Source organism: Pogona vitticeps, chromosome 5 (assembly GCF_051106095.1).
Source record: "Pogona vitticeps strain Pit_001003342236 chromosome 5, PviZW2.1, whole genome shotgun sequence".
Classification (NCBI taxonomy): Eukaryota; Metazoa; Chordata; class Lepidosauria; order Squamata; family Agamidae; genus Pogona; species Pogona vitticeps.
In genome coordinates, this window is record NC_135787.1 from 27,436,546 (window position 1) to 27,458,459 (window position 21,914).

Consider the following 21,914-nt stretch of genomic DNA (forward strand, 5'->3'; position numbering starts at 1 on the left):
GCTAGAAGCCACATCCTCCAATGCATGAATAAGCTGCCTAGGTGGTTAAGCATATGCACTATGAGTATACAAACACATATTTGTATATAAATCATACAAATGTGCATATATATTTTTTTTCTTGATGAATTCTGGGCACACATACTTATTCAACTTAAGCAAACATACCAAATTAATATGGAACCCGGTCAAATGAAAGCAAGACCTAGTCTCTTTGGAGATAACCCATTCCCGACTACTGCCCAACTAACAGAAGATCAACAGTGTTCAACAAATAACTGAAGAGAGATAGTCCTTTTTCAATAATAAGCTAGTGACTTCCAAAATTTGCTGAGATCAACTTCCAGAATATGAAGCCTCCCTATGTTTGACTTTCTCTTTGTTTTTGAAGAATTATAACAAATTTAGGGGTTATCACAAAATCCTATCCTCAAATTGCTGGGTTATGACAGAATCAAATGGCTTTAAAGATGCAACTTGGGCTGGGCTTTTGAAGTCACAGTTATTGTGGTTTTGTGCTCACTGTTATATATCCTGGGCTTGCCAAATTTCACTAAATTATATTACATATCTAAAGAACAAGATTTACAAATTAGGCAGCACTCACTATTTCAAAATCCCAGGAAGAATCAAGCAGAAAGCAAAAAATCAGAGATTATGACTTCAGGAAGAAACCAATAAGCTACAGAAGACAGGGAGGTAAGCCTTTGTCATGCCTGGCAGAGCAGAATCAATATCTATTTTATGTGTGTAGGGATATGTGAATGACACAGACGAGGTATCATATTGCACTCAATGATGTGGTGTATCAGTATTTCATCCTTTGACACTGGAAGATGAATGTCTCTGTTTCGACAAAACAATAATGACAACTATGACAGCCAATACACCACTTCAGCTCGAATATACAAGACTAATTGAACAGTAGGAACCAATACAGAACCTGTGGAAAATGTGCTGATGAATTGCAGCTCAATAATATTCTATTCCTGTGAAGGAACTGGGAAATTAGGAGATATTATATTCTTCCAAAAAGTTCAGGTTTCTTTGTTGGTCCCTGGGAACAGGTGGCTGGAAATGAGGCCCTCAAGGCCAACTTGGCTTGCTCTCCGATACAATGCTACCTGGCAAATGCCTTGATCTATGTGAAGGTAAGTGGACAGAAAATGCCCAATGTCCATTTAAGGAAACTTGAAGCTTGACTAGCATACTATCTAGAAGGGTTCAGAATGGCATGATTAATGTATAAAAAGGAATTCAGAAGTCACTTTAGTTGATTTAGCTTCTCTCTTGGGAGATACTATGCTCAGTTGCTGTCCTATTGTGCCATGTTTAGAAAGATGCACTCTCTGTATGCTTCAGAACTATGCTGATACTATGCTAATGTGTGAGTATTAGGTAGAGTAGCTAGGCTTTTTTATTTGATAGTGTGGTTTTCATAATTATTTCAACCTTTGTCCCAATTGCCTTATTTTCTCTTAGTGCTTTTTGAAATCACTTTAGAACATTTGCCTTTCCCCCTTTCCACTTTAATACAATGTAATAATTTCTCCAACTGTCAGGGGTTTGGCTCAAAGAGTTTGTGGTACTAAAAACAGGTCTTGCCTTGACTAGCCATTGGGAGCTTTGGGATTTTTGTAGGTGTGGTGGCAGTTCTACCTTGCAAGGTGGGTATAATGGTTCTGAGTGCCTAGCCTTATGGGTTTTTGAACTCCATGAAAATACTGCCCAGTTGGGGTAGACTGGAGTATTTTTGGAGGCAGCAGGGACAAGCAGGTTCCCTAATCCCCACCACATTTGACTTTCCTAGGCTCAACCACTTCAGGATAAATGGGGTAATATGGCTAAGTGACTAGAGCAGGACTCCCTGAACCTGGTAATTCCATCACAGTTCCTATAAACCCAAGGTTGAACAAGTTAGCCATTTTATGTACGTCCGTGCGTATCAGTGTATTTTATGTATCTGTGGCAGAAAGCTGTTAGTGACAATAAACTGTCTAATTTAAAATGAAACTGATGTAGACTGAGGAAGAAGGCTTTGTATGGCTGAAACTTGTTTAGTTTTGTGCAGCTGAACTTCAACACCATGTTGTCTCTTACCACTGAATAATGTTTTGTAAGCATTTTTATCCTCATTGTGCTATATATACACTGGCCAGAATCCTATGCATTTGTGTAAAAACTGCTTGTCCTCCCATAGTGAACTGCAGCTAATTCATGACATGCTGGGGCACATCATTATTGTGACTGAGATGCACATCATGAATGTGACTGAGATGAACCTCAGGACCTTCCCAATTAGTCACAAGAACTGAAAGAATCCTCATGTGAACTTCATTAGGATTCTCGTCTCTGTCTACAAATCTACGCTTTAGACTTTTATTGCCTTTTATTTATATATTATGCTTTTTACATGCAACATGCATGTCATATCTCAGAGAGGAAGCTGTGCTGCTTTGTTTCAGCAAGAACAACACGAAAAGACAAGACAAGCCTAAAGTATTGCGGCACTTTTAAAGTGTAACAAATTTCTTTCACTGCGAACATTTGGGGGTTACAATTCATTTCTTCAGACATATGGAACATGTCTAGCTGCCCTAACTCCATTTTGAACTTCTCTGTCAGTTTTAGCCATTTTGTGTAAAGATTGATATATACAGATATACTGTATTAACTTTTTTAATCTTTGCAGTTGGGGTCATTGTACTTGATCTCCACATTTTTCTTCTACAGGTATGAAAACATACTGTTTGGTTGGGATCTGTCCATCCATGCTCTGTGTTTGGATAAGTATTTCTGGCTAAGCCGATGAAACAGCTACGAGTTTTCAAGGGTGTGATTATGTCTCACCTGGTGCCATGACACCTTATTTCTTGGCTGCTTTGCATCCTTTGAATTCAAACAGATTTAAGTGCAGCACATTTATTTATTTATTTATTTTATTTTATTTTTACTCCGCCCCTCTAGACCATTGATGAACTGAAGCACATTCTACTTATTTATTCTTCTGCAGAATGTCAGTTTATGTTTATGTCAAATGGAAGGAGAAATGGAAAAGATACCTAAATCTGCTAGGGAAATAGAGCAGTGCAGTTTTTGGTGCGGAGACTTCAACATTATCCGAGAAATCTATAAATTAACAAACAGATGTCTCTTTGCTTCTACATGCAGAATTGCAGCTAAACAGTGCTCTGGGACTGTGGTTGTGTGGTTGTCTCCCCCAACAGCACTACTCACCTTCAGGTCCCGATGGACCACGCCCATCTGATGACAGTGTAGCACAGCCTCCAGGATCTGCTGAATGCAATGACTGCATGCAAACACCAGGGGGCGTGTGTTAGTTCCAAGCTGCACACGCACTGTCTGTATATCCTCAGTGAGACTGGGTTAAAGTGCAAAACCAGCAAACAACCGAGATTGCAACGTACAGCCTCTGGAAATGTACCTGCATTCCTCAGTTAGAGTAGCTACCACCTCAGATACAATGAAGGAATTCATTTAGTTTACCCTGATTTCTGTGGTGTGAACAGAAGGGAGAAAGACTACTGTAATGCAAAAGTCATATTCTTATGCACAGACTTTTCTGTGCTGATTTATAGAGATAATGAGAGCCAATCAGGCCAAATAAAATTATTTATAAGCTTGGTGCTGTCTACCCCTTCTTCTCCATTGTCATTGCAAGGGGTCTCTTATACCAGCAACTCTGAAGGTACAGCTACTTTGGGTAGCAATGTGTTTGAGATGAGATATTCACTCTTTCTAGTTTCATTTGGTCAAACAATTGTCTGCTCACTCTTGCCTGGGAATTGGTTCTACTCTAACAGAGAAATGTGCAGCCACTTGTTCTGCTCCTATAACCCATAGTCTCTGAACAGAAGTGGTGTTTTAAACCTGCGGGCTGACAGACATCACCGGCAAAGTCGGACTGCAGGGGCAAGATGTACAATTGGTGCAATGGCCTTCCAGAAGGTGTAGAGGTAACTATCATGCCACACTTGCTAGGGCTCCTGGAAGGTCACTGCCTCACCACACTCTATTTCCCCTTTGACTGTAATGTATGTTAGACCTGTGAGATCTGCAAACTGGAAAGCAGCATCATGCATTATCCATTGCCATACAAGGGGTGAGAAGAGATTGCCAAGAAAACTTCTCAGCTGACCCACCCTTAAACCTCAAGCCAGAAGAGACAGAGAAGTTTAAAAAAAAAACATACACAACTTCTTAGCCAACCTATGGGCACCAGATACTGACCTTGAGGTCTCTGTGAACTATGCCATTTAGGTGACAATGATTAACACTTTCTAGAATCTGCTGTATACAATGACTGTAAAGATATAAGGGCAGAATGGAAGGGAAAAACATTTTAAAGGTACATCATCACATTAAATGCAAAAAAAATTAAACAAAAATAACTGAAATAGGTAAGAAATCGAAAATAATCAAATCACATTTTTGGACACATTTTAATTGCACAGTGAATGGGAAGAACACAGCAATGCTGCATCTGTGTACTGTATATATATAGAATGTTATTTTAAGATCTATCAAAAAGAAATGACATTCAACACATAATGTGTGTGGACATAATCCCCTGGGTAGTACTTTCCTTTCCCCCCCCCCCCAACAAAAAATATGTTCCTGAAGTGCAGGGCAGTGAATATCCATATGTATAAGAACACTATAATAATGTGTTTGTGCGTGTTGTACTATTATTGCTTCTATTCGTTCTGAACAATATTAATGATGTGAATGTGGACTAGACCAGTGGTTCTTAACCTTGGGTAATCCAGGTGTTCTTGGACTGCAATTCCCAGAAGCCTTCACCACCAGCTATGCTGGTTGGGGCTTCTGGGAACTGCAGTCCAAGAACACCTGGGTTACCCAAGATTAAGAACCACTGGACTAGACAGAGAAAATGCATTAAAAACTTGTCATTGTGCATATCAGACAGATACTGAAAATTTGTGCACCAACTGATTGCTGCTAGGAGTGGAGTTTCCATTAGTATGCCCAGCTAGTATGGGCATACCATATGTACAGTATATCTTTGAACTAAGTTGGAAAAGACAGAATATGTGGCCACCACAGGCCAGCCACTAGGAATAATTTGTGCTTGAAGACTGTGTCCATGTTTAAAATAATCACATTGTCCAACAAGACTTGGAGGTTATGTGTACTGAATGGACAAGAAAAATAATATTGTTTTTTTCCCCAAATATGCTTTCTAGTGGTTAGCCGAATGGCTGTGTCAGTAATGTTTACTCTCCATTCAACCCACATCAATCCCAAGCTATCAAAAATGTAAATACACACATATACAAAGCCAACAATTGAACAAGAGGATCAGGAAGGGAAAAGTTAAAAAAACAAACAAAAAAACACAAAAAAACAAAGATAACATAAAAGGAGCAACTAGTAACTCCTGAACCCCTGTATTTTTCCTACAGAAAAATAAACAGCCGAGGGGAAACCATGCTATTCACAGTTCTACAATTTAATCTAAAACAAAAGAGTAAAAATGCTGTTATTTTTGCTGTTAGAGAAGAACCCTCAACACTTGAAAGGTGAAAAGAAAGATAAGTGAAAGTGATTTTCCCTTGAGTCAGAGCCTTTGCATACCAGAGCAGCAATTCTGGAAGCTGAAGGTACACATGGTTTCTTCATTATGTATGGGAGATTTTCCCTCCCCCTAAACAATTGGATAAAACATATTTGCTAATCTCACACATAAACATGGAGAACCAGGATGCAATCAAGACACATTCACTCATATTCAGAGAAATATTTTTAAAAAATTATATCTTGTTTTAGATACTCACAGAATTACATTCAACAGAGCAGGCCCATTGAAATGATTGGGACTTCAGGTAATTTTGGGTTAAAATTCCAATTCATTTCAAAAGATCTGTGCTGGATAGGATGAATGTTGGATTTTTACCCTGCATTTACATATTTTATTAGGTTGAACAGGCCCATCACACTGATTTCCTCCCCCTCATATTCTTTGTTTATTTACAGCAAAAGGTACATGGACTTGGTTGTCAGCCTGTAAGTAATACTGAGAATGCCAAAGATCTCATTTCAATGGAAAAAGATTTTTCTTATATTGGAATCAAGAACTAGTGATAAACTTCATCCCTTCGTTCTAGATCTCCATCATGTATCACATATTTTGTAAGACACTCCAGGAGGCTTTTTGGCTAAAGGGCAGAGTAAACATGCATTCAATAATCAAATAGATGGGTTTCTCCCATCTCCAGCAACCAATGAAAAGCTTCTTGTAAGCAAGAATTTTAAAAAAGTAAATGTGACTTCCAAAGATGAGAAATGTCAGAAGCATATCATGAGAGAGAGTTAAAATGGTGTTTTAGTTGCACTATGCTGGGTATAAGACACTTATCCAGCAGGCCGAGGCAAAGAAGCAGTCCCAAAACCCACAAAATCAGGGAGCTGGACAGGGGACAGATTGGATTTGTCATCAGTGTGGAAGGGAATGTCACTCTTGAACTGGCCTTCTCAGCCATACTAGATGCTGTTCGAAGACCTCTATTCAGAGCACATTACCGTAGTCTCTCAAGACTGAAGGGTGCCTAATCTAATATTCAGAAAACTCCATACCAACATTAGATTAGGCACCCTTCAGTCTTGAGAGACTATATATATATAAAGAGATAGAGAGAGAGAGTATCTTGGAAAGTAAAGATTTAAATAGATGCTTCTTAACTTATATAGTGTTTAGCATCTCTTGACTTATACAGTGTTTAACACACCGTAGAGGTGGAACAAAGGCTTTACCCTCCTTTTCTGTGCAATAATGCCTGGGAGAAAGTGCCAAGTGGTCTTTTTTTGTTGGATAATGCAACAGGGAACACAATTCCAGGAATCCAGGAGTCTGTTTCATCATTCATCTCAAGAGACCATGACAGAAGAAGCTAGTGAAGGTCTAAGCTTTTAGGCTATGAAGGCTAGTTAGGGAATTGGAATCCATCAGGATTAATTTCCTCAGGGCTTATAGGCATCCCTAGCTCTAGACAGCACAATTTACCTGAAGGAATCAAGTTTGGTTCAGCTCCTTTTGAAGCCTTCTGCAAAACTGCAAGAAGTGCTCATCAAAAACGTGTGATGATGAAATGAAGACTTGCCAGGCTAATCCACATGGCAAGTGGCTTACAAACACTAGCGAATAAAACCCTTGAAGGGAAACTAATAGTGTTTTCCAAGATTAAATTAGCATTGATAGAAAACTACAACCCAAGAAGCATCACTGGATGTTGGTGCCATAGGGAACTCAATGCTGATTTAAAGTATTAAAACCCAGCACTTACCTTGCATCTGCTTCACTATAATATTCTCTTGCAACAATGTCCTCAAATAATTCACCTCCAGTGACTCTGTTAATGATATAAACCATTCTTAAGGTCGGGCTGAACTAAATGGGAAACAAGTGTGTGTACTTTTAAGAAGAGTAGAACCACAGGGCTACTTCACATATTATGCAATAACAAAGAAAAGTTCACACCATGGAAGTATTGGAGACAGTCTCGGGTGCTGCTACCTCGCTCTTCAGAGTACTGGACACCACAGAAATAAATAAGATAATGTACATTAAAAAAAACTGTAAATGTTTTGTCTAAACACATGAATACATGTATACACTGGAAAAAAATGACCTTAGCAACATTGACCTCAATTCACCTGGTGTTCTGGTTCCCACAAAAGTTATCCAAATATTGTTATGTGGTACCAGAGGATCCCAATAGGATGACCAGACATACAACTAACATATTCAGAAATTAGTTCTTAAGAATTAATTCATTATTACCATTAATCATTTTAGTGGAAATTTAGAAGATGTCACTGGTCATGACCCAGAGGTGCACTTCTACTGGATCCAATTGCTTTTGCCTGAACTGTCAATTCCCATTCCCTGCTTTGGTCCCTCCCATGCACTACAAAATCTTTTCCAGAAAATGCTCCAGAAAATTCCAGAAACCCTCTGGAGTAGGTTCTGGCACATGAAAGCCTAGAAAGAGATGGGGCAAAGATGAAAATCCCAGTTCAGCTGGTGCATGGTAATTTCTGTGAGATACTGAAATATACATGACTAGATTTTGGTCATTGTCATAATAATGATTAGGCCTTGAGAATTATTGTAAACAAACAAACAAACAAACAAAAACAGTGAGAGGAACAAGTTATTTTTCAATGAATTATACCCAGACTCTGAAGATTAAATGCTCTGAACCTCATGGTAAATCTGAGAATTCACCAACTTTTCTACTGCTCTAGCTACTTTTAGCTGAAATTGGAAAACATTATCTTAGAATATTCTATATTACTGTAATATCAAATCCATTAACTGGACCAAAAACCAGTTCCATTTGGCTTTTCATCATCCCCAACTGTCATTTGGCTGCAGCCACTGTGATACAACAAAGGGAGAGAAGAGAAGCAGAGCTACTTCACTGACTGAACTGACAAACTACAGTGGTGCCTCGCACAACGGGTGCCTCACACAACGATGAATTCACACAACGATGCCTTTTTCTGTTAAATTTGCCGCCTCACACAGCGATGTTTCCTATGGGGGATTTTCACACAACGATCTCCCTTTTCGCTCCTGTAAAAGTGTCTTACAATGTTTGGAAGCCGTTTTAAATTATTGCAATGGTTAGCCCACCTCCTGAAACCTATGCAAACTGATTTTGGTGTTGTTCTGACACTTCGTTAATTTATGATGATTTTTTGAATTTTCTCCATTGGAAACCATTGGATGGTCTGTCTAATGGTTTTCAATGGAGAAAACAAAAAATCATCATAAATTAACGAAGTGTCAGAACAACACCAAAATCAGTTTGCATAGGTTTCAGGAGGTGGGCTAACCATTGCAATCATTTAAAACTGCTTCCAAACATTGTAAGACACTTTTACAGGAGCAAAAAAGGACTTCGCAAAGACATTGAAATGTATTGAGTCGGCTTCAATACATTCCAATGAAGGAAACATTGTTTCACACAGCGATGTTTCCTATGGGGATTTTCACTCAGCGATGGCAATCCGTTCCAATTGGAACGTATTAACCGGTTTTCAATTCATTCCTATGGGAAATGGTGTTTCACAGAACGATGTTTCACACATTGATTTTTTTGGAACCAATTAACATCGTTGTGTGAGGCACCACTGTAGTTGTCTTTTATAACTGAACAATTATAACTTGAAGTAGTGCTTGAGTTTGATCATTTTCCTCTTCCCTGTGCATCACTTTCTTTTCGTAATGTCCTTTTCTCCAATTTTCCACTTTCATTTTACATTGTAGAAACAATATTCTTACCCCCAAACCTGTATAAACTATCCGATAAATCATCAGCATTCTTTAGAGAGGCAAAAGTCTGTTCTACTAAGTTGATGATTTTAGAGCCAGGGATATAATTTGCTGTCGCTTCAGGCCGTTATTTGTGGTATATCAAAACACAGTGTCCTTGGACAGTTGAAATGAGATGATTTTAAGGCAATTCAAAACACACATTCATCATGACATTTACATTTTGCTCAATGTGTTTTTAGAAAAAGAAAGGTGCTTTACAAGCAGAAGTCCAATTCTTTTAAAAAAATATATAGCTTTCACGGTTGAATATATTAAGTAAAACAACAGCCTTATGATTCAATGAGGGCTATATTTGTTTTACATCTAGTGACCCCTTTAATGACCTGTGACATTTCAGTGAACTGTTTGTTGTGCTATTATGTAACTCTTAAAAATAACAGTTTAAAATCTGACACATTCTAGTATTATTTTCTCACCATTACTTGGAATTCTTACATTGTTTTCCAAATTTATATCACTGAATTGTAACAGCACATAGAACTATTTTTGTAACGTCATGCCTCTTTTCTCACTGAACTGTCATAGTCAGGTTAAATTATTTATAGTACTAAATTATTTTCTATGATACTTAATGTTCCAGCCTGTTTGATGCTTACATACCTCTCAGTGCAGCTATTAACAACAAACAATAAAATACAATAAAATTATTCATTAATGGGCTGGCTGAGGGGATGCTTCTGTATTTCTACAGTGAATAATCCCTTCTTTATATCCATGGACATTCTGACATACTATTTTTGTAACTCCATGCCTAACAGTGACTCATAGAGGACAATTCCACCAAACTGCTTTGCTGAATTTAGTATCCAGTTTCAGATACTATATGTGATTGTCAGTGTTTCAGTATTCAAATCAGACAATTTCCCTTTTAATATACTGTATTTTTCCGTGTATAAGATGCCCCCATGTATAAGACGCCCTCCCACTTTTCTAATCCAAAATTAAGAAATCTAAGTGGAGCTTAGCAAGTGTAGGGGAAAAGGGATGAAAACGCTGCAGGATCACTTTGATCCCTGCTTTCCCCTCCACTTGTCTGTGTTCTCTCCTCAGCTTACTTCCGTGTATAAGACGACCCTCAATTTTTAGTCTAAAGATTTTAGACAAAAGTATAGTCTTACACACAGAAAATATGGTACATATCAGCAGAGAGCAAGGCATAGCCCATTCTTATTTTTAAAAAAATAATGCAGAATAGAGCACAATCTCTTTCATTTGCAGAAAATCCATGTGAGAAAGTTTAACTAGATTTCTATTTTCAGTTACACAACAGAGGCTAAGGCGGCCAGACAGTGAATCTATGGATGGATAAGAATAGTTTCTGAGATCTCACATAGATTGACATCTGAGGTGGATCTCAAAATGCAGCTTTACAGAATTTATTCAGTCACTGTCATACTACACACACTTTTCATCTATCAAATCCTGAAGTGCACAAAATGCATGTAGTGTCCCCTCCCCACCACATCTCATCCTTTTAATAATGGGCTTGGTGTGGCATATATATAGCAGGTGTACTTACAAATCAAAGACTAAGTAATGAAATCCTTCTTCTGATATGCTGTCATGAAGTCGCACTGTTAAAAGAAAAAGAAAAAATATATTCATTTATCTATTTTTTTTCCTAGAGGCTAATTTTGACTTTTCTCAATAATTATCTTCCATTAAACTCATTTTTGTTTTCTTGGTTTTTTTAGAACTTTTTTTTACTTTACTTTTTTCTTTAATTCTATGCTCTAAAGAACGGTAGCTTTTCTTGCTACACTGGAGCTATATGCTCAGTGGCACATGGTGCCTACCATGGATGAGGCAAAAGGTAGAGCAGGCAAAGAGGTGGTAGGGAGAGTGTGGGCAAATATTATATTCATATATATGCACAAAAACACACATAATTGAAAAATGCTTTCTCTCTCTCTCTTGTTCTGTGTGTGTGTGTGTGTGTGTGTGTGTGTGTGTGTGTGTGAGAGAGAGAGAGAGAGAGAGAGAGAGAGAGAGAGAGAGAGAGAGAGAGAAATTACATTCAGACACTTCTTCATCCCTTTCCACTCATTCACTCCATAACTTCTCCACAAGATTAATGTTCTCAATCTGGAAGCTGGCGGTAATCACCAATTCCAGTCCTCTGGTATAGGAGACCTTTAACAAAAAGAAGTTTGGTCCACGTCCAAAAGAATTAACATGTTACAGCTTTTACACTCACCACAGAACCTGCACAGCCTGGAAGACACCTGCAGGCATAATCTACTTTCGGCCTTTGTTGGGATTATCAGAGAAAGCTGCACTATCCTTGTAGTTGCTTTTCAGCAGTCATTTTAATTTTATGCTTCCTTGTGTGCTTACTCTGGAACTTTCCATTCAGAACTATAAAAAATTAATTGTCTGATTATTTGGAGAGTCCCATTTTGCATATATACTTGTGGCTCTCTGCTTCCAAAGCAATCATGTTTTACTGTTTTATTACCGCAAGAATAGGCAATACCTTTATAGACCACTTTTTAAAAATCATCATACAATACACAAGCTTTCATGGATCAAGATGACCTTGTCAGGCTTGTATTAGTGTGAAGAATATTAAGTCCGAAAGTTCATGGCAAGATGGATTTTGCCAGGAAACTTACTCTTAGATGTAAAGTCCAATAGTTCTTGGCAAGATCAATTTTGCCAGCCATGCCTTTCTTAGATGTAAGTCATGAAAATGTAGGCAGCATTAGAGTTGTTGTTTTAAAGTTACAGTTGAGGCAGCTGTAGATTGGATACCACAAATTCACTCTGTGTTCTGTTTTGTGACACACACACACCCAGCCAGGGAATACAAGCTGAGCTGAATGGCCATCTTTCCCTAACACTTTTTAAATGGCTTCAAAACCCAACTAGTGCCTGAGGAATATGGCCTAGAGGCAGCCTGAGAGTAGTTGGGAATAAGCTGAAGGGTGGGAGTGCCCCGCTAAATGACTAGGCTCCTCTGGTTATATCTACAGTTAGCAACAGAGACACCATCCAGATGTTTACAGCAGCAATAGTACACTGAATGTATCTCACAAACAGTATTAATTTTTTCCAACCCATTCTCAATACAGAAATCTTTGTAGGGTACAGTGCAGTTCCAACAGAATGTCAGGGATGCTGGGTAGCCGGGCAGACACCGTTGGAGGAAAACGATTTTGATTTCCATTAAATGGGAATCTGCTTGTAACATGTTTCAAGTGTCAACAAACGCCGAGTAGCAAAAAGAAAAAGCTGTTTAGTCATTACCTTAACAACGAAAACACTCAGGAGATAGAGAAACAAAGGCATATTATCTTTCACAGCCTTCACTGTGAATACATCAAAAGCACTTTGTTCTATCAAGAAAGGAATGAATACGAAACTCAATATAGTTTGCTTCATATTAGGTAGCTATCAGAAGTACTGTAAAAGGTAGCTTTTGTTACTAGAAGAACTACTGTGTAAAAAGCAAATTTATAGGACTGGTCTTTTCTACTTTTCAAGATTGAGCTACGAACTGAGCCCAGATCTTATTTCTGATACCAAGATCCGATCTGAAAGTGCAGATAAGTAATTACTCTATCAAATGCCCAGTCAACTCCTATCATACAAAAGTCTACACATTTTTCGTTTAGAAAACTTGCTTCTGATAAAGTGGCAATACCTTTTACCCTGAAGGCACTAGATGAACATATTTCTAAAGGAAGAACACAGCTGAGGAAGTTGCCGTTTCTGAACAACAACAAAAATGACTTATCAACCATTATACTTTCTTGACACCTTGATATATGGATATTTCAAGGAGTTAATTGGGTTGCAACTAGAGATGGTGATGGATATAAAAACAAATTGACTTTTTCAACGAAAATAACCAATTAGTTAAATACGCATCCCTTCATATTCATGAGTTGCAGAGACTCCCACAAATACGAAGGGACGAATATTTACCCATTTTTATTCTTCCTTCAGAATAAAAAAAACCCCACAATTTTTCCTGCCAGCCACTGATCAACTGATTGGTGGCAGATAGGCAGCCACCAACCCCCACAGCCACCACCCCAACTTTTGACAACTCACGAAGCGTGATGACTCGCCAAAATGGTGAGTTGCCCCATCTCTAGTTGCAACCAATGATGTGACTGTGTTACACCATAGCTCCTTCCACTCAGGGAAACCAGTTTCACATTTATGCAAGTATCACATACTTTGATACCATTCGCAGAAACTGTTTCTGCTACTTGCTCTGTGAGCACTTACTTGGTCAACAGTTAGCAAAGCAACACTGCTTTTTTTTGTTTTCCAGTTAGCCTAACAGTGGATACAACTTTAAAGATTCCCTAGTCACACAAGCAAAATGACCTAAAAGTTTTAAAAACCCATAATTAAATCTAAGAGTATGATGTCATTGAAGTAAATAGCCTGAAATCAGCATGTACCAGAGCAGATAACAATGTTTTTTTTTAAAAAATGTGTTATTTATTTAAATCAGACATTTAAGATGTAATACTATTTATTTATTTATTTATTTATTTATTTATTTATTTATTTATTTGTTTGTTTGTTTGTTTGTTTGTTTGTTTGTTTGTTTGTTTGTTTGTTTATTTATTTATACCCTGTCCACCTGGTCTTACAACCACTCTAGGCGGCTTCCAAATGCATAGATAAAAACATACAATTATGACACAAAATTATATTTATGGTTAACATGTCTTTAGGGTTTTTTTTTAAAGACCCACAATGTAATGGTTTAAATTTAGAATGTGCTACAGTTCGAGGATATAATTATGAAATAAGGATATGTTATGATATGTGTTCATATAATCTTTTCAAAACCAGTTTTCTAAACAGAGTCTAAACAGTTTGTGCATGATGATCCCAATTTTTAAAAAAAGTCATAGACTGCTGTATGAATTATTTAGATTAGCTTATCACCCTGTGGGTTCCCAAAATGATGTAGTGAACAGAGTGACAAATAAAGACTATAGAGAACAGAGTTCGAATTCCTACCCAGCCATGGAAACTGACTGGAGGAGTGGAAGTGGTAAAACCAATCCTTAAATATCTCAATTGTCTTGAAAAACTTGTTAGGGTCATTATAAATAGGTTCTAACTTGACAGTAACAATAACTTCTTCCTAGGACTTAGTCTAGCAGAGAAGATCATAAAGACCAGGAGTTCCCAAACTGGGTCGGTGTATCCAGAGTTTTACTGTACAATTGCACTCATATCACATGCTGGCAAGGTTATGCTCAAAATCCTCCAAGACAGGCTTCAGCAGTATGTGGACCGAGAACTCACAGAAGTACAAGCTGGATTCCGAAGGGGTAGAGGAACTAGAGACAAAATTGCTAACATGCGCTGGATTATGGAGAAAGCCAGAGAGTTCCAGAAAAAAAAATCTACTTCTGCTTCATTGACTACACAAAAGCCTTTGACTGTGTGGACCACAACAAACTATGGCAAGTCCTTAAATAAATGGGAGTGCCTGACCACCTTATCTATCTCCTGAGAAAACTATATGTGGGACAGGAAGCAACAGTTAGAACTGGATATGGAACAACTGATTGGTTCAAAATTGGGAAAGGAGTACAACAAGGTTGTATTTTGTCTCCCTGTTTATTTAACATATGCAGAATACATAATGCAAAAGGCTGGTCTGGATGAATACCAAACCGGAATTAAGATTGCCGGAAGAAATATCAATGACCTCAGATATGCAGATGATATCACTCTGATGGCAGAAAGTGAGGAGGAATTAAAGAACCTTGAGGTGAAAGAGGAAAGTGCAAAAAATGATCTGAAACTCAACATCAAAAAAACTAAGATCATGGCCACTGGTTCCATCACCTCCTGGCAAATAGAAGGGGAAGATATGAAGGCAGTGACAGATTTTACTTTCTTGGGCGCCACGATCACTGCAGATGGTGACAGCAGCCACGAAATTAAAAGATGCCTGCTTCTTGGGAGGAAAGTGATGACAAACCTAGACAGCATCTTAAATAGCAGAGACATCACCTTGCCGACAAATGTCCGCATAGTCAAAGCTATGGTTTTTCCAGTAGTGATGTATGGAAGTGAGAGCTAGACCATAAAGAAGGCTGACTGCCGAAGAACTGATGCTTTTGAATTGTTGTGCTGGAGGAGGCTCTTGAGGGTCCCCTGGACTGCAAGGAGAACAAACCTATCCATTTTGAAGGAAATCAACCCTGAGTGCTCACTGGAAAGACAGATCCTGAAGCTGAGGCTTCAATACTTTGGCCATCTCATGAGAAGAGAAGACTCCCTGGAAAAGACCCTGATGTTGGGAAAGTGTGAAGACAAGAGGAGAAGGGGACGACAGAGGACGAGATGATTGGACAGTGTCATCGAAATTACCCACATGAATTTGACCCAACTCCAGGAGGCAGTGTAAGACAGGAGGGCCTGGCATGCTTTGATCCATGGGGTCACAAAGAGTCAGACATGACTTAACTACTAAACAACAACATCCAGAGTTTAACAACAATATGTAGAAATGAAAAATAAAACAGCCGATCAGTTTTCTTTTTTCTTTTTTGGTCTAACTGAAGCTATTTTCAGAGCTCCCTCCTTCAACATAATATTATGTACTAAGTACAATCTGTTCCAAAACATTGTGTTTTTACATGTTATTAAGCTTTGAAATTTAAATATTAAAAATGCTATTCCATTTGTCTTGGTCTGAAAGAAATAAAACAGAATATTTCACAGTAAGAGCCTGCCAACTTTTTCGCCCTACAGTTTACTTTTTGCACCCCCAGCATTCCAAAAGAAATGCTAATTGGCAGAAGGAGAAGAAAACAGTAGGAAGATTCAGTTACAAAGTAGAGGATCAGGGCAATTATATACCGAAGGAAAGCTTTTATATGTTGTTGTTGTTGGTTAGTCGTTTAGTCATGTCCGACTCTTCGTGACCCCATGGACCAGAGCACACCAGGCCCTCCTATCTTCCACTGCCTCCCGGAGTTGTGTCAAATTCATGTTGGTAGCTCCGATGACACTATCCAACCATCTCATCCTGTGTCGTCCCCTTCTCCTCTTGCCGTCACACTTTCCTAACATCAAGGTCTTTTCCAAGGAGGCTTCTCTTCTCATCAGATGGCCAAAGTACTGGAGCCTCAGCTTCAGGATCTGTCCTTCCAGTGAACACTCAGGTTTGATTTCCTTTAGAATTGATAGGTTTGTTCTCCTTGCAGTCCAGGGGACTTTCAAGAGCTTCCTCCAACACCACAATTCAAAGGCATCAATTCTTTCGCGGTCAGCTTTCTTTATGGTCCAGCTCTCACTTCCATACATCACTACAGGAAGAACCATAGCTTTGACTATTCGGACTTTTGTTGGCAAGGTGATGTCTCTGCTATTTAAGATGCTGTCAAGGTTTGTCATCACTTTCCTCCCAAGAAGCAGGCGTCTTTTAATTTTGTGGCTGCTGTCTCCATCTGCAGTGATCATGGAGCCCAAGAAAGTAAAATCTGTCTTTATATATGAAAAACCAAAACAAAAAAATAATTGGGACCATCAATAAAATCATGACATGGTTTCCATTCCTTCTGAATCTGAATTCCTATAAGCTGACAGCATATCAAAAAGTCTCTTTTCCTCACATACACTTTTCAGAAGTGACTAAAGGCTGTAAAATAGTAACATAATAAATATTCTGGGAAATTACTCAGCCCACTAAAAATATTTTTCCCCAACTCTGTATACCTCCATCAAGAAAAATTATACTCTAGAATATGTTCTCAGCAGGGCATAATTGATTTCCCTGGGTATAAGCCAAAAAGTTAAGTGGTTCAAAATCTGCAGGAAAATTGGCTGCCTCACAATAACAACCCACTTGGTGTTCTAGTTTTAAATGGCATCTTGAGCATGTTGTTTGCTTTCAATACAATAAACTATACCTGTGGGAAAAAAGAGCACTCTGATACACAATTACCTTCTTAACAGATGAAAAGACTGACTTCTAAAATAACACACACTCAAGAGAACACTAAATTTTCTCATGAGTAGGAGAGTCTACCTTCAGTCTCAAAAATAAATAGCCTGCAGCATCAAGATTATGGCACAATTCATCAGTATATGTGCAATAGACTCCACCCATGATCTACTAGTCCAGAATCTATAGCAGTTAGGTATCCTACAGATCCTACCAGATGTTGACAACCTATAACTTCTGCCATCCCTCATCATTTGGCATGTAGGGAGGGGCACATGGGAGTTCAAATTCAACAACATCTGGAGGCCCAAGGTTTCTAAATGTAGACTACATCAGAAAGGTCTGATAACCATTTAAAAGATTGGGATGGGTGCCTTGTTTTAAATCAGTGTATTAACATCTATGAGGCATTTAAGGACACTAATGAGCATGATAGGTTATCTTCACTAAAAAAATTCTAGTTACATATACAATTTAGAGACAGCAATATTTTCAAAAGAGGGTTTTGCTTTTTTTTGCTTTTTTTGGTATCTCTGTTATTTCTTCAAGAAGGTAAGATCAATAACCCCATACAGTGGTGCCTCGCTTAACGATTGCCTCATTAAATGATGAAACTGCTTCATGACGACGTTTTTGCGATCGCTTTTGCAATTGCAAAACGATGGTCTAAACAGGGTTTTTCATTTGCAATGATCGATTCCCTGCTTCGGGAACCGATTCTTTGCAAAACGATGTTTTTTTAACAGCTGATTGGTGGTTTTAAAATGGCCATCGGGTAATTAAAATGGCTCCCCACTGTGCTTAGGGATGGATTCCCTGCTTTACAGGCAGCAAAAATGGCCGCCCCTATGGAGGATCTTCACTGGACAGTGAGTTTTCAGTCCACTGAAATGCATTGAACTGGTTTCAATGCATTTCAATGGGCTTTTTCGTTCCACAAGACGATGTTTTCGTAAGATAGCAATTTTTGCGGAACGAATTAACATCGTCTTGCGAGGCACCACTGTATTATCTTTCAATAACCTTGTGAAAGAGATAAGGCCAAGAGTGACATAATCTTTGCCATTTAATACAGACATGAGAAATGGAACCATGTTCTTCCTTTCCAACACTTAGGTATTGCATTGCTTTCAACACTCACAGATACCTGTTTTGTTCCGAAGGAGACAGATATGCATGGAAAGTTCCAGGATGTGCACTAGGCATCCAAGCATTATAGAATTAGATGCAACAAAGGAATATAGTTCACTGAAGGATAATAACAGGATGCTGACCACTCAAAAATCCATTGTAGGGGTGCTCTGGGGCCACGTGGCTTGCCCGAGACTGCACACACTGGGTCTTCCCTGACAAGTCACAATGGGGAATTAGACTCTCAGTCCCTGGCTCTGCAACTAGGTGTTCTAGCTCATCTCAATCAGGATGTTTCAGCTCACCAAGGGACAGGTATTCTCCAGAGTATATTACTGACCCTATATTCGCCTCTGTACACAAAGGGGAGGGTATAACTTTGAGCGATACTTTCATCACATCACAACAATGAGACACACAAAGCCTAGGTTAGGAAATATGAATCATTTGTTGTTGTTGTTGTTGTTGTTGTTGTTGTTGTTGTTGTTGTTGTTGTTGTTGTTGTTGTTGTTGTGTGCCATTAAGTTGCCTCTGACTTAAGGAGGGTCTATGAATGAGTGATCTCCAAAATGCCGTGTCCTCAACATCAACATATGGCTCATACAGAATTAATACCACTTTCACAGATTAGTTCCATACCAAATATGTCATAAAAATGAAAGGGTTCCCAAAGAATTAAAGAAAACATAGCTGTTAAATAAAACTGATAGTTCAGTGTTTTCCGCCAGATGAAGTATTTCTGCACAAGGAACGTACCAAAACAGAATGAGCCTCCCGTTGGTTGAACACTTGTTTGTGTGCAGCAAGGAATTCTTAGATGTCTTCGATGTCTAGGCAGAAATGTCTATAAAGTAAAACCACTGTCTGATCTAACTATAACTTCATTTCACTGTCTGATCTATGCTGCACAAAGGAAACAGTAATCCTGATAGAGGTTTGGCTCATTTGGAATTCAAATTTGCATTTCTCATTTCCTCATGAGAATGTCACTGAATAAACCCTTGTGATTTTTTTGTTATTTTTTTTTATCTAAGTAGACAGACTCTTTGTTTGTTTTACCTACATATCTGTTTATATTAAGTTTAAGCCAGAGACAGCCACTCTAAGAACATCAAACATAAGATGAAGAATGTCAGGTTCCCAAGACTTTATTGGGCTCCAACTCTGGGCTGCCATATTCCAGTTTTCCAAATCTGAACAGCCTAATTCTCATATTATATACATTAAGCCTTATTACATACATTAAGCCTTATACATTAAGCCTTATTTGTACACTGTGCAAATCTGAATACAGTATTATGCAATTTAGAGACACTAATTTTTTGCATTGCTTTTCCACCAATGTGTTTTAGTCTTACCATCACGATCTGAGAATATAGCGTGATAATTAGAGTGCTGGGCTTGGAACAGAGAGATTCAAGTTTAAATTACCATTTAGTTAGAAAGCTTATGTGGTGTCCTTCGGCTGAACACTACTTATCAGCAAAGCCTACCTTATAGGGTTGTTTTCAGAATAAAATAGGGAGAAGTCACCAAGTCATTCAACCATGTACATTGCTGGTACACATAAATAAGAAACAATTATATTCCATCAGGCAGAAAGATGTCTGGAAATATTCTTATGTGGTAACTATCACTTTTCACCATCTTTGCTGATGACAAAAAAGAGAAAAGAAAAGAAGAAGCCCTTGTGGTTCATCAGTAAAACATTAGTAAATTTGTGGTTCATCAATTTTGACAAACCACAAACCAAGATAAACCACCATTTTGCTGGTTCGTCCCCATCTCTAGAATTGATGCTTTTGAATTGTGGTGCTGCAGGAGATTCTTGAGGGTCCCCTGGACTGCATGAAGAACAAACCTATCCATTCTGAAGGAAATCAACCTGAATGCTCACTGGAAGGACAGATCCTTGAAACTGAGGCTCCAATACTTTGGCAATCTCATGAGAAGAGAAGACTCCCTGGAAAATATCCTGATGTTGGAAAAGTGCAAAGGCAATAGGAGAAGGGGATGACAGAGGACAAGATGGTTGGAATGAAGCTACCAACATGAATTTGACCCAACTCCGGGAGGCAGTAGAAGACAGGATGACCTGGCGTGCTCTGTTCCATGGGGTCACGAAGAGTTGGACACGACTTAACGACTAAACAAAAACAATTCTGTTAACTCAGGATAACTTCATTCATTGGCTAAATCACACTGAAAGTCTAACTTCTTGCAAAACAATTGGCTCTTCTTCTGTAAGGGAATGTGACTTACGATTCTTGAACAGAAATATGGGAGCCAGGCCAGCTGGGTGCTGTGTACCTAAGCTTAAAATCTGGACAAAACCAGGCCCATTTACTAATTTCCCATACTGAAATTCTGTTCCAAACCCATCAGCCTTTGTCACCACAGGGATGACATGAGTTACAGACAAACAGCACCAAGAAAGTTGCAAATTACACATCATTGCTATAACAGCCACAAATTCTTGCTGGATCTCTCACATAAAAAAGCTCTAAAAGAGAGAGGTGCCACAATCAACTAAGTTCTATGACATGTGGTAGCTCTATAGGCGACATTACCCTTCAGACAGCATGATCTATAGAGGGTTTTTAAGGTTTCTAACTGCTTAGAAACAGATCCCTTTACTGTTGTACATGTTTGATTCTTTTTAGTATCCATGTATGTATTGTCATTAGCTTTAAATATTCTCTTTGAATGATGTAAGCCATTTTGGGTCCTTCTTAAGGAGAAAAGGAGTAGAAATAGCCAGTGGATATGTTGATACAAGGAAGTTGTTTCAACAAGGCAGCTAAGTCCACTGTTTGTATTCCTTTTGGGTGGTATCCTCCGCCACACCTGAGATAGGACGATAGTTTCAGGGGCTGGTGTCACGTCATGTGGAACACACAGTTCTAATCTTGAACAAAGGGGAACAATGGGAGAACTCAGAAGGAAAACCACAGGAGACCACTGCTTACCAAAACCTCCCATCTAAGGCAGTTGCCTTACTCTAAAGCAATAGTGGGGCAGAGCCTGCCTGCCTTCTGGTACAGGCAGTATCCCTCCAAGCAAAAAACGTACCTCTAAAATTTAAACCTGTATATTAGCTCTTCTCTCACGAGAAGAGAAGACTCCCTGGAAAAGACCCTAATGTTAGGAAAGTGTGAAGGTAAGAGGAGAAGGGGATGACAGAGGACAAGATGGTTGGACAGTGCCATCAAAGTGACCAAAATGAATTTGACCCAACTCCGGGAGGCAGTGAAAGACAGGAGAACCTGGTGTGCTCTGGTCCATGGGGTCACGAAGAGTCAGACACAACTAAACGACTAAACAACAACAACAATTAGCTCTTCTGCCCTTCAGCAATCCTCCTTTTGCAGAAATAAGCTGATAATTGCCCTTCAGCCAAAGAGACAGTGGTGGAGAAGGCGTATGCAACAGAGTGCTTTAAGAAGTGACACTTCAAAGAAC

At 38.7% G+C, this 21,914-nt stretch overlaps 1 protein-coding gene across 15 annotated transcripts in view; it reads right to left on the reverse strand.

The window, feature by feature from the left end:
- CAMK2D (calcium/calmodulin dependent protein kinase II delta) overlaps positions 1-21,914 on the reverse strand; it is a 193,153-nt gene that overhangs the window by 68,219 nt on the left and 103,020 nt on the right. For 7 of the 15 annotated variants that reach the window (XM_073001780.2, XM_073001788.2, XM_073001781.2 and 4 more), the window contains 3 exons: positions 10,905-10,959; positions 7,326-7,391; positions 4,252-4,324 (listed from right to left, as the gene is read on the reverse strand). In XM_073001780.2, the coding sequence (XP_072857881.1) occupies positions 4,252-4,324; positions 7,326-7,391; positions 10,905-10,959 (194 nt within the window). Of the gene's footprint in view, positions 1-3,237; positions 3,311-4,251; positions 4,325-7,325; positions 7,392-10,904; positions 10,960-21,914 lie in introns of all 15 variants that reach the window. The other 8 variants (XM_078376619.1, XM_078376616.1, XM_078376618.1 and 5 more) reach the window with 2 other exon arrangements.